The sequence below is a fragment of the Grammomys surdaster genome, unplaced genomic scaffold (genome assembly GCF_004785775.1).
Source record: "Grammomys surdaster isolate TR1022 unplaced genomic scaffold, NIH_TR_1.0 170, whole genome shotgun sequence".
Taxonomy (NCBI): Eukaryota; Metazoa; Chordata; class Mammalia; order Rodentia; family Muridae; genus Grammomys; species Grammomys surdaster.
In genome coordinates this window covers 7,698,768-7,711,802 of record NW_021604618.1, presented here as the reverse complement: position 1 = coordinate 7,711,802, position 13,035 = coordinate 7,698,768, and the positions used below count along the sequence as shown (strand labels likewise).

The 13,035-nt window shown below is 43.5% G+C and overlaps 1 protein-coding gene across 1 annotated transcript in view; it reads left to right on the top strand.

Annotated features, from left to right (window-relative positions):
• The first annotated feature begins 748 nt into the window (after positions 1-748).
• Cat (catalase) overlaps positions 749-13,035 on the top strand; it is a 32,773-nt gene continuing 20,486 nt past the window's right edge. Inside the window, exons 1-2 of the mRNA XM_028766902.1 lie at positions 749-898; positions 10,950-11,121. Of these exons, the coding sequence (XP_028622735.1) occupies positions 833-898; positions 10,950-11,121 (238 nt within the window). The 5' untranslated portion in view covers positions 749-832. The remainder of the gene's footprint in view (positions 899-10,949; positions 11,122-13,035) is intronic.

Genomic DNA, 13,035 nt, shown 5'->3' with positions numbered 1-13,035 from the left:
TCAAAGGAGCTATGTAGCTGAAGATGACCTTTGACTTCTAGCTTCCACTTCCGGAAGGCAACGGCTTGCACCATTGCGCAGTTCATATGATTCTGGCGACTAAACTCAGGGCTTTGTGCATGCTAGACAAACACTCAACCTTCTGAGCCACATCCTCAGACCCAACGTAGATCCCCCTCTCCCCACAGACAAGAGCTTTTCATTATTCTTCTGTGTCAGGGGAGAAAATGGAGGAGCCTGTCACTGCAGTCGATCCCCAGGCCACTTTGGCACAGTGAGCCAAGTCACAAGTTAGAGTTTTCCTTCTCACTGAGGAGATCCGCACCGATCTGTAGTAAGATTAAACAGTTTCAGAGTGTTTTTACAGCAAATTGTTGGTATACAGCTTGGTAAATGATAACCTATCAGTGAGAGAAGAAAGAAAAAGGACCACCCACCAATCAGTAGCAAACAAAGTACGCAGAGTGAGAAACTTTGCACAGAGGAATTGGACCCTGAACTGTGACTCTCTGAGGTCAGAGAGCACCGGCAGGATCCCAGCACCTCCTTTCGGTCCCCACCAGTCTTCCCAGGCTCTTCCCATTCCGGGGTCCACCTCACGGAGGCCCCACTTCTCGCCCCACCCTCCTTCCAATCCTGTCCCTTCTAGAGTTCCAATGGCCAATCAGGAGGCGGCCGTCCCGAGGGGGTGGGGGCGGTGCTGATTGGCGGAGCTTGAAGTCACCGCTCCAGCGGGCCAGGCCAACACGATTGCCTACTCCGGCTGGAGACCGTGCGTGTCAGACCCTCCTGCCTCTCGCTCCGCAACTCCGCAGCTCCGCAATCCTACACCATGTCGGACAGCAGAGACCCAGCCAGCGACCAGATGCAGCAGTGGAAGCAGCAGCGGGCCCCGCAGGTACCCTCTGTTCCCCAGAGCCTCACGAGAACGTGGGCGGCGGCGAGTAACGGCGCGGGCTCCCCCTGAGTGGCCCGCGCTGGGGCTGCACCACTGGCTGCGCGCTCGGGTGGCTGCTTTCTGTCCCACGGACCGTTCCATTCTGCAGAGAGGGGATGGGGCTGCCGGCCTGCAGGACTTGTCGCTGGCAGCAGGGGCTGGGTGGATGGCTCCGAGTTTGGCACTTGTGCCAGCTGGGACATAGGTCACAGCTTAAGGGAGACGTGGAGCCAGCCGCCTGAGCAAAGAGGCAGAGAGCTGCAGCTGTGAGCCAGGAAGTTGGAGCCAGCTCCTGCTCTATGTTTGTGAAATCTTAGATCTGCACGCCTTGGTGTTTGGGAGTTGCCCGAGCCTGTGCCTCCAGCATCATTCATGATGACATGCAGAACACACAACATTCAACCATTAAATAAAAGCTTTTTTACATTCACTATTTCATTGGCACTGAGGAGCATCAGACCTGGTATTTTAGAACTGGCAATGACATTAGACAGTAATCATCACTTTGATTCACAGAACTTTGAGTGCCTGTATTTGAGCACCACAAGGTGTACAAATATTTCTGTGAGAAAAGACCACACCCTGGAGAAGTTTAGAGTCAACACCGAGAGGCAAGATGTGTAAACAGATGATTACCATTTAGTTCCTATTGCAGACTAGCTGTGGAGTGTTAGAGAGTGCCGGGGTTGGCTGCAAGACATCCCAAGCACATGACACTGTCACAGTGTCTACATAGACAGTGGGGATTTCAGTAGACTTGGTGGGGACGGTCCTGGCCTGGGCATCTTAGAGAGGTTGGAGCAACTGATACTGCTCGGTCCCATGGCTTCTGGCTAGTAGGGTGTTGCCGGGGTGAGGATGAGGGAGACTTTCCCCCTTGCTCTTTCTTCCTTAAAACCCTGCTTTTGTTGGTGAACTGGGAAATCAATGTTTAGAGTTCATGGACCTAGTTTAAGAAAATGCTGATATTCTCTAAGCTCATGGCCCCATTGTCCTTCATTATTTACAGCTAGGTCCATGAAGTTTTTTCTTCCTGAGATCTTCAAATGAAGCAGAGAAACAGTGGTAATCTAGGACATACAGCTGGTTAGTGGTAGAGTCAGAATTAGAATTGAGCTCCTTAGAGCTGGGACCTGTGCGGTACCCAGTGGTTGCAAAAGCCTGCTTCATGATGTCACGAATACTTGGAGTGTGTAGTGAGAATTTTAGAAAAGTACATGTGTTCGTAAAGGTGTCTTGTTTATTTTGAGATCAGTTTGTTTGAGGAAACCATTAAGTTGTTGCTCTCTCTCTCTTTCCGTAACAACTCCGTGCTCTGTGTGTGTCACCTATTGTTGGAGATACTGATGTTTTCTCACTGAATTTGTGCTACTCTGAACAAAGATTTTTAGGAGGTGAATCCCCGGATGGAAGGAAATCAGCACATGCTATGTAGCTAGGTGAGCTGAAAAACTTGATTATGAAAAGTGTCGAGAATTCAGAAATACCGACTGAAAAGAACTGCAGTACACACCTAAGTGTCCACTTCCTGTACTGAACGATTACCTCTTTTATAAGATTATCCATCTCCCTATCCCTTCATTCATCCAGGAAGTTAGTGATGTTTTTTAAGTGTATCTCCTCAACTACAATTACTTTATACCTGAACACTTCGGGGATGTGGATGAAGAGTGTGGTGTGCATGTGCAGGTTTACAGTGATATTTACATGTAGTGGAACATGTAGATTTATGTGTTCTCTTCAACAAGGTTTAATACTCACATAGATAACTGCAGCCTGAGCCTGATGTCCAAGGCTGGACTGAGGAGATAGCTCAGTGGGTAGAGTGTTTTCTGTTAAAGTGGGAGGATATAAGTTTGAATCACCACAATTCATGTAAACCCTGCCATGGTGATGTGCACCTTGGAGTCCCAGTGTTCCTTTGTGGAACTGGGAGACAGGAGAACATCTAGAAGTTCACAGGTCAGCTAGCTTGGTATATACAATAGAAAAACACCATAAACAAAGTGGAAGGTGAGGTTTGATGCCTGAGGTTGCCCTCTGACACACACATACATACACCGGGGTGGGGGTGGGTGGGGAGGGAGAGAATAGAAAGAGAGAGAGAGAGAGTTCAGTGTGTCCAGTGGAAATCATTGTTCTGAATGTTTTAACCATTGATTTATGGGTTTTTGTATAAAGCTCTATTTGTTGTTCAATGAAAATACTTCCTTGTGCCATGTATCAGCAGTTAGGTTTTTCCACACTATGTAGTACTTTGTTACAAGATTAGACCACTGTTTGTTTATACTATTGCTGGGCACCTGGGTTATTTCCAAGTTTGGATCATTATGAATAAAGTTGATATGAAAAATCTTTTTATCAAAAATTATTTATTTTATGTATATGAGTACACTGTAGATGTCCTCAGACTCACGAGAAGAGGACATCAGATCCCATTATAGATGGTTGTGAGCCACCATGTGGTTGCTGGGAACTGAACTCGGGACCTCTGGAAGAGCAGCCAGTGCTCTTAACCACTGAGCCATCTCTCCAGCCTGATATGAAATCTCTTATACCAGTCATTTTATGCACCCACACTTTGATATTTTTCTAGCTGAATGTGCTGGCACACACCTGTGATTCCAGTCCTAAGGCAGGTAGATCACCAGTTTGAAGTCAGCCTGAGTTTCATGGCAAGAATCCTGTCCTAATAAATAAGACAAAACCCTAAACTACAGGGATTGCAGGATTTACTGGGTTATAGGGCCAATGTCTGTTTGGGAGCAAACTGCACAGTCGTTTTCCAGAGTGGTTGTACCATTGTACACATCCATCAACATCATGGACGTTCTGGGTGCCTTGCTTCCTGTCAGTTTTTGGTCTTGCCAGACTTAGTCAGTCATTGCTCTCTGTGGTCTTAATTTGCTTTACAGTCATGGACTGGAGATGTTGAGTGTCCTCTCAGATGCCTGCTGAGTGTCAGCTCCAGTGTAACCTGTTGGTGTCTCTTTTGTCCTTTTTAAACTTGTATTGTTTGTCACCATTGACTCATGGCCCTCATTTTAAGTTCTGTCTTTTGTAGGTTAAATGTTGTAATCACAGTGTCCAACATACAAAATGGCATAAACATCAGAAATGTCTTCCTTTTTTGTATGGTTCAGAGTGGTTTGAGATTGAAAGAAACAGGGATGTTTTGTCCCTTATAGTTACTGAGGCCTTAGCTGAAGGAAGCTTCCAGTTGATTAGCACAAGGTTCTAAGTACTTGAAGCAGGGGCTGGAGAGATGGCTCAGTAGTTAAGACCAATTGCTTCTCTGGCACAGGACCTGGGTTACCAGCACCTACATGGTGGCTGAAAATGGTCTGTAACTCCAGTTACAGGGATATGACACTCACTTCTGGCCTCTGTGGACACTGTACCCTTCTAGTGCCATACATGCAGGCAAACAAGATAGTAACACACACATAAAAATAAGTATTTATAAGTAAGTAACAACCTCCACTAAAGTATTGAGGCATGAGTATTCAGCCACAGAAGTGTTAAGTGTATGGAGAGGGTATTTGGGAAGCTTGGGGATCAGGCTCAGTTCTATTCTAGTTACCTTAGTTGGACTCTGTTATGGGCTAAGTATGGGGGAATCTGGAACTGTGGTCTCTCTCTGTGTCTAGGAAGTCACATTTTATCATGTTGTCTGAGATACACATTTCATGTTTCCTGGAAAGCTATCCGTGTATTTTCTTTTCATGTGATGAGTCAACAGACACAATCTCTTTTAAAGACTTAGTTATATTTTTATGACCTTAAAATATCCTTTTCAAAAAAAATATATCCTTTTTTACTGGAGCTGTAAATGTTGGAAGTGTCAGTATTCTGTTATCTCCTAAGAACCAGATGTCCAGCACCAAGTTGGATGGATCCTTCTTTGATATCAGAACTGGAGTGTTGATCACTGTGAGAGCAATTTACACAATGGAGTCTTCTTGTGGGCAGATATTGCTGACAACTGAACTGGGAGCTTTGTGAACATTTATTATTAAGCATTGAATCCAGTGTCTTCTCAGGCTTGACTTAAGCCCACCTTAAAAAATAACTCTCTCTTTCTCTCAGAAATACATGAAAGAGAAGATTCTGCAGGTATCCTCAGAAGTTTGTATGAAAGTGAAATAGTTTTGTTGCCCATTGCTCAGACCACATGGGCTCTTCCTTTGGGATTCCCAGGTTTAATAAGTCACCTCTGCTCAACATCAGAGTCCTGACTCTGTTCTGTCCCCTTGTTACCTGCCCTTAGCCTGCTGTCTTGCCAGTGAGCTTTCCATAAGAGAATGTATGTTTTTTGAGGTTAACCCTGATAATGAACATGCTGATGGCACAGAGCCAATGTGAGGGGCCAGAGAGGGATGGAGAAGGAGCAGCTGAATTAACCTGGATGTTTCTTGTCTCACGCAAGCAGGAGGAGTGGAACTGCTAAGTCATGGTGTGTCAGCAGGGGAGACATGGCCAACAGAGTCATGTTTTTTCTGAGTCTTTGTCTTAGCCAAGGTCTAGGCTGTTGTGTTTTCTCTCCAGGTTAGAAAGCAGGAGCTGATTGTAAAGTGTGAATCAGAAAATATTAAGTGTAAATCAGAACATATAAATTCACGGTTATCATTTTGTTATTAGTTTCCTTTTTTAAAAGTACCCCAATCCTGCAGCTTCTAATGAAAAAGAGAAGGAATCTCTTTCATCTGTAGATGACCTGTCCTTCAGTTCTTAAGCCTTTCTCTCCACATTCCCCCTCTGTTCTCTGCCTTTTGAAAACTCACACTAGACCAGTCACTTTTTTGCAGTCGCTGTTTTGTGCTCTTGGTAAGTTTGATCTTTATATAGGATTATTCTAAATGTTTGTACTTACTGAAAACTAGCAGCTGTATTTGGTTATGAAGGAGTAAAAGTGAATACTTGAGATGCATTAGCAACTACTGTGACCTGTTTACTCAGGCTTGGAGAGTGTGTGGTCTGATATTTATAATTTTTCTCCAGAGAAATTTTTTTTTCCTGGAATTAACAATGATCTTGGACTCCCTTGCTATTTCCTTCTGCCCTTGGTCCTCCAGATCTACACTTATAGAGCAGAGCACCATGGGTCAGCAGTTCTTGGCTACCTTGTCAGATACTTTAGAGTTATGCTGTGACTCCTGTGATCTTAGCATAAGGCCTATGCATAGTCAGAATCAAAATGGAGCTGCTTGTGTCAAATCTCAGTAATGGCAACCAAAAATCATAATGAAACCCAGAGATCGTGAAGGAGGGACGTCATGCATATTTGCTCGGTAAGAATCACGGACAGAAGAGTCGGCTTAATCCCAACCCACACAAAGGCCACTGTGCACTTCCCTAGAACGTCTTCTGTAAGAACATCTGTCTGACAAATGGATGTTCAGCCCTGGACCATTGCTACCCTTGTTTTCTGATCCTGACAGCTGAAGAGTATTGTTTCACAGTGGTTCATACAGCCACACTCCCTTAGTCCTTTATATAGTTTTCTTGTCCCCTTTGAAAACACCAAGGCAACTATGCCGTGTTGTGATTCTCTCTGTTATTTCAGAATAAATACATCGTTCTTTAGAGAATCTGTGTTCATATTCAGATTAACAGGCCATAATGGCTGCAGACGGAGTAGCAGTTAGTTACGATGCTGTAGAGACGGCTCAGTGCACTGTTTTGTTCTAGCAGTTTCCATTTATGTCTTCACAGAGCACATAGACTCAGTGTTGGGGAGGTGGCTCTGTGCTTACGCTGTAAGAATGAGGGCTGGAGTTTGTAATCTCAGCATCCACATAAATGCCAGGAGGGAGACAAGACTCCTCAGATTGACCTGGCTAGCTAGACTAGTTGGACTGGTGAGCTCTGGGCTCAAGTGAGAGACCCTACCTCTATGAATAAGGTAGAGAGCTATGGAGGAATACACTCTGACGTTCATACACACATACATTCAAATGGACCCACACTTATGAGAACTGACTGCACATATGTAAAACACAGGAACATGTGCACACACACATACACACACAGAGACTTAGTTTCATGTTTTTCTACTCTTAGATTTCACTGTTCATATGATATATTACTTAGCCGGGTGGTGGTAGCGCACACCTTTAATCCCAGCACTTGAGAGGCAGAGGCAGGCGGATTTCTGAGTTTGAGAGTTCGAGGCTAGCCTGGTCTACAGAGTGAGTTCCAGGATAGCCAGGGCTATACAGAGAAACCCCCCCCCAAAAACAAGAAATGATATATTACTTAACATTTTATCAAGTAGTTACTTATTCCATATTTTAATATTGTATTTAGTTCCTTATTGAGTACTCTTGGTGGTCCACACAGTATAATTTAGGCAATGAATATAGCAGAATGAAAATTCATTTTTGCCTTGTGAGTACACTTACCAAGTGTACTTATGTACTGGCCAAGGCAGCTGGTAGTTTAACCAGGATGAGTCAGTTTACAAGATACAATATTCTAGTGTGAAGTTTTAGCTGTGGTCCAGAAAGCATACTTATCTAGCTTTAAAATTTTTTTAATTACTTTTTTTTTTTCTTGAGAGAGAAAGTGGCTCACCTAGAACTCACTATAAAGGCCAGTTTGGCCTTGAACTCATAATCCTCCTGCCTCAACATGAGTGCTGTGCCACCATGTCTGACCAAGCCCAGATTCCCATTTTGAAGGCTATCAGAACAGTGCCCCAGTGCTGTGCATTTATCTGTTTATTTTGTTCTTGAGAACCCATCCCCAGGTGTAGGCACTGATACAGTGCTTGAAGATTATTGTTTATTTTGGGTTTTTTTGTTTGTTTGTTTTTTTGAGACAAGGTCTGTCTCTATAGCCCTGGCTGTCTTGAAACTTGCCATGTAGACAGAGATCTGCCTGCCTCTGCATCTTGAGTGCTGGGATTAAAGGCTTGTGCTACCGCCCCCTGCCTGTTGCTATTTAAGAGAGTATATAAGAGACCGAATTCAGAATTTAGGATACCTGCCCCACCGAATTCAGAATTTAGGATTACCTGGCCCACGTAAAAGTTGAGTTTTTAAATATTTCTTGATGAGAACAAGCCTTCTGAGTAGGAGGCAGTGTTTCTAATCTGAACAATTACATAATAGATAGACTTTTTTGTGTACAGTGCTGAACTGTTGGTCTGGTCTGGAGTAAACATTTTAGCACAGGAAACTACAATGGAGCATGGTGGGGGTTCATGGGCACATAGCTGCATTATTGAAGCACCCCCTACCCTTTCTCTGCCTTTATTTACCAACTCTCCCATATTCCTTTTATTGGACATTTTTTTCCCCTTTGAGTCTTCACTGAAACTCCTCTCCCACACCCCAAACCCTACAGTGTTGTGGAAGATGTCAAACCAGTGCTGGAGGAGAGAGCCAGTGTGCTTAGCTTCTCAGTGCTCTCCTTCAAGTTGCAATGACAGTGTCGTTTTGTTTTTGCCTTGTCTACGCCCCCTCCATTTTTGGGATTTCATTTCAGACCTAGAGTCACCAGTAAATATATTTCAGTATGTATATCCAGGAGTACTTAGTAGTATCACTATGCCTCATGCCAATCTCCCCTCCCCCGCAAAGAGTCAATATCTAGCCAGTGTGTTCAGTTTCTTGATTGTCCCTCTGTGGCCTGCCCAAGACTGCTATCTCTAGAAAGATCTACAAGCCCAGTTTCAAAGAGTTCCCGCCACTAGATAGCAGAGTTTAAGCTGTGTCAGTGATGTATGTGTTTTGTGCTGAACACCTGTCTTCCTTGGGGGAGGCAAGGATGCCTATGCTCCTGGCCCTTGATGGAAAACTTGGGTACCAAGCCTCTGAGGACATCATTTCACATGTGTCCTTACCTGCTGTTGAAGAAGTAGATGTAGCCTGTGGGAGAGGGCCTTGGAAAGCTTGGTTTCCTTCAGACCTTACTCCATGTGCCTCTTCTCTTGGCCAAATTTACTTTATGACCAGATAGCCATGACTATGAGTAACGGGGGCATCCTGGGAGTCCTTGAATGCCACAGAGCCTGGTGGATGGCGTGAGGGCCCTGACTTGGACTGTCTGGCTCTCTCCAGACTGTTCTCTCAGATCCAGGTACCAGTGAGGTTTGCATATGCCATTATGTGACTTTTCTTTCTTTAAAATTTCATTTTTCATTAAATGTATTTTGATCCTACTCGTACCTCTTTCCCAACTTGTCCCTGATCCACTCACCCAACTTCACATTCTCTTAAAAACAAAAGCAAAAATAGCAACAACAAAAACCAAAAAGTCAGACACAAACTCAAAACTGCGAACAGACGTAAACCAAAAAAACCCAGAAAACAGCCACAGCCCATAGAGTTCATTTTGTGTTGGGGTACAAAAATAGGAAAAGGACTTAGGTAACATCAATTTAAAAAATTTTAAAAATTATTTTTAAAGTGATGCTTTGCTAAGTTTAAAGTGATAATAACAACATTGTAACGACAGTTACAAGTTGGAGGTAATCCTGTTGGATATTCATCCTCCGTCCAAAGTTACTGAAGGGCCAGAGAGGTGGCTCAGTGGATAAAGCATTTGTCATGAAGACCAGGGTTAAGATCCTCAGAATGGATGTAAAAGCCGGGCAGGTAAGGCAGCCATCTATAATCACAGCAGGCAGAGACAGGCTCCCTGGCACAAGCTGAGTAGCTACCCTTGTTGATCAGTGAGATCAGGGTTCAACTGAGAGACCTGCCACAGTAAATAAAATGAAGAACAATCAGGGAAGATGCTTAAAGCAACTTTGAGCTCCCACATGCTTACGTATGTGCACCTGACCCACATACGTGCTCTCATACATGGGAACATGCATGCACAAAGACGCTCACAACACACACACACACACACACACACACACACACACACACACACGTTGATTATGTTGAATTCCTAACATTGGTCTCATGAGATTGTCGGGAAGCTTAAGTGAAGTAACTCATGTGGTCTATTTTCCAGTCCCATCAGCTCAGTGTAGCTAGTAAATCTTTATTGCATGGTGGGATTATGATTTTACTGTTATTGTCAAGGTTAAGGATCCAACCCAGAGCCTCACGAAGGAGAAAAGTGCTTAGCCATTGGATAAGACCTGCTTCTACTGTAGTGTTTTCATCTAAGACCACATAGTGTGATGAATCCTGTGTCAGCTCTCTCTGTCCAATGCTGCTCTAAACATCCCCTGAAGTTGGGCAATCTTCCGTTTCAGTCTTTGCCCTCTGGGCTCCTCACTGAATTACAGTCTCTTGAAGCCTTTCCTGTCATGTTTGTTTTGGAGGCAAATTGTATGACCTTGAGGCCATGTGAGGAAATCTGTTAATGATTTAGGAAATTTTTCAAATGGTAGAGCACTTGTGTGAGAGTCTTGTTTATGGGTTTTATAAATTCCAAGGTGATCCTCCCCGCCCCGTGTTCTTCCATATATAGAACGTTAGTAATATAACCCATCTTATCAGAAACTATTATTTTTAGCCAAAAGAAAAGCATTTTGTTTGTTTGTTTTTAAATTGAGAAGAGATACTACACATAGCTTGAGAGAAACAAGTGTCTATCCATAGCATTACCTCTGAATATCTCTGTCATGGTGTCCCAAGATTATGTCTGAAAGGTCCATTGTGTGACAAACTTCAGCCCAGGGAGGTTCCAGCTGGCGTGGCTTCTTTGAAGACTAATTGCTTGCTGTTAGTTTTGACATTGAGTATCAAGCACATATGTTGTCTTTTGAGGGGTACCTGTCTGAGCTCACATGTGGAATCCAGTGCCCATCTCTAGGAGCAGCTGAGCCAGGTAGCAGACATTAGTCACCTCTGCTTCCCAGAACAAGTGTCTTGGGAATTGCTGTTGAGGTGTGACAAGGATTTCTGAGAGCGTATTTAGTATTCCAGCATTTAGCACACAGGACATTTAAGAACAAGGAGGAAGGTGTAAACATTGCCAGGTATGATGTGTTAGTGAAGGGTGCAGCTGGACTGATTCCTGTTCTTTTCCCTTCCTGTACACATAGAGACCCGATGTCCTGACCACCGGAAGCGGGAACCCAATAGGAGATAAACTTAATATCATGACCGCGGGGTCCCGAGGTCCCCTCCTGGTTCAGGATGTGGTTTTCACTGACGAGATGGCACACTTTGACAGAGAGCGGATTCCTGAGAGAGTGGTACACGCCAAAGGAGCAGGTGAGAGCGCTGTGTTCCTCACTCCTAACCTGGCCCAAAGGATTTCCAAAGAACCTGACAACCTTAAGTGGAAGGAACCTTGTAGCTATCAGATCAAATCTCCTTTTGGTAAAACCCTAAATCTCTATTCTTGGAAGAAAGGAAAATTGTTTGTTAATAGAACAATAGCCTAGGTTTTTATATTATTATATATCATTATAATAGCATATTATTATAGAATCTCATATTATTATACTATTTATTATTGCATAATTATATTTTGTATGATAGAATTATATCATAATATATAAGTAATAATATAAATAATGTATAAGTTATATATTATATAACACATATAACATAGACATAAATGTAACATGATCTATATGTAATATATAAATATATTTATATGTTATACATTATGTATAAACAATTAAAAATATTTATTCATTTAATGTGTTTGGGTGTTTTACCTGTTCACCACATGTGTAACTAGTTCCAAAGAGGCCAGAAGAAGGCATCAGATCCTCTGGAAGTAGAGTTACGGACATTCTGTTCTGCTATGTATGTGTTGGATGTTGAAGCTGAGTCCTCTGGAAGAGCAGCAGTGCTCTTAACTGCTGAGCCGTCTGTCCAGTTCCAAAACAGTTTTTAAAAACCTAACTTTTGAGAGCTGGGGAGATGGCTCAGTTCATAAAATGTGTCCTGCACGGCCATGATGAGCTGAGTTTAGAGCTGGCATACTATAATCTACCTGTGACCTTGGCACTGGTGGGAGGGTGTGGTGGGAGGGGAGTGGACGGGAGCTCTCTGTCAGCCAGCCTAGCCAGGGCAATGAGCTTCAGTGTCAGTGAAAGATCTGTCTCATAAATGAATGAATGAATGAATGAATGAATGAATGTGGAAGGCAGTCAAGGACATCCAGCTTCCCCTCAGACCTCCACACTCACATGCATATATACACTCACAGGTACGTGGTTACGTGGTATGCACACACACATACAGAGAACAAACAAGCAAACAAATAGTAACTTTACAGCTAGGTGTGATGTGTGCCACATTCCTGTAATTTCAGCACTTGGGAAGCAGAGGCAGAGAGAGACGGAGTTCAAGGCTAGCCTGTGCTAAGCAGTAATATCCTGTCTCAATAAATCAGGCTCAGTGCAAGAGTGCTTATCTAGCCAGACTAGGGTTCACGCTCCAGCACCACACATACTAACTAGTATCCTTTCATTACTTTTTCCATTATATAGTTTAGGAAAGAGAACACACAGATAGAGAAACATATACCACAGCTGCAGTTTCGTTAAAATTTGCTCTTTGGGATAAATACTGAAATGAACCGAAAAATAGAGCATAGTTATGTTGGAGTGGTGAGTTTGTGGTGAATTTTCCTTCTCTTTTGTCTAGCTTCTGTAGAACTTTTATCTTTTATGGTGGATGTAAAAGATGACATTAATGTTTAAAAGAAAAGCCCAGTAAGAGAAAGATTAGCAGCCAGGTGTTGTGGGTGCACGCTTTTAATCTCAGCACTCAGGAGGCAAAGGCAGGTAAATCTCTTCAGGGCCAGCCTGTTCAACATAAAGAATTTCAGGCTATCCAGGGCTACACAGAGAAACCCTGTCTTGAAACAAATAAACAAACAAACAAATGAGAAATAGAGCCATGTAGAAAGGATAACGTATTCTCTCAGCTTGCTCCTGTGTTCTTCTACTCAGCCTTCCTGGCTTTGACTCTGCTTCCTGCATAAGTTACTTCCCATTGTTGTTTTATGTCTTCTCTGTTGGCACTTGTCATTTGGCAGCTGTTCTTTTAGCCCCTGATTCCTTCCCTGTGTTCTTCCAAGTCATTCCTTGGCCCCTGCCTCTACCCCAAGGCCCCCTGGGTCCTTTGTCTTTGATCAGCCAAAGCTCCCAGCACCCATCATCCCCTCTT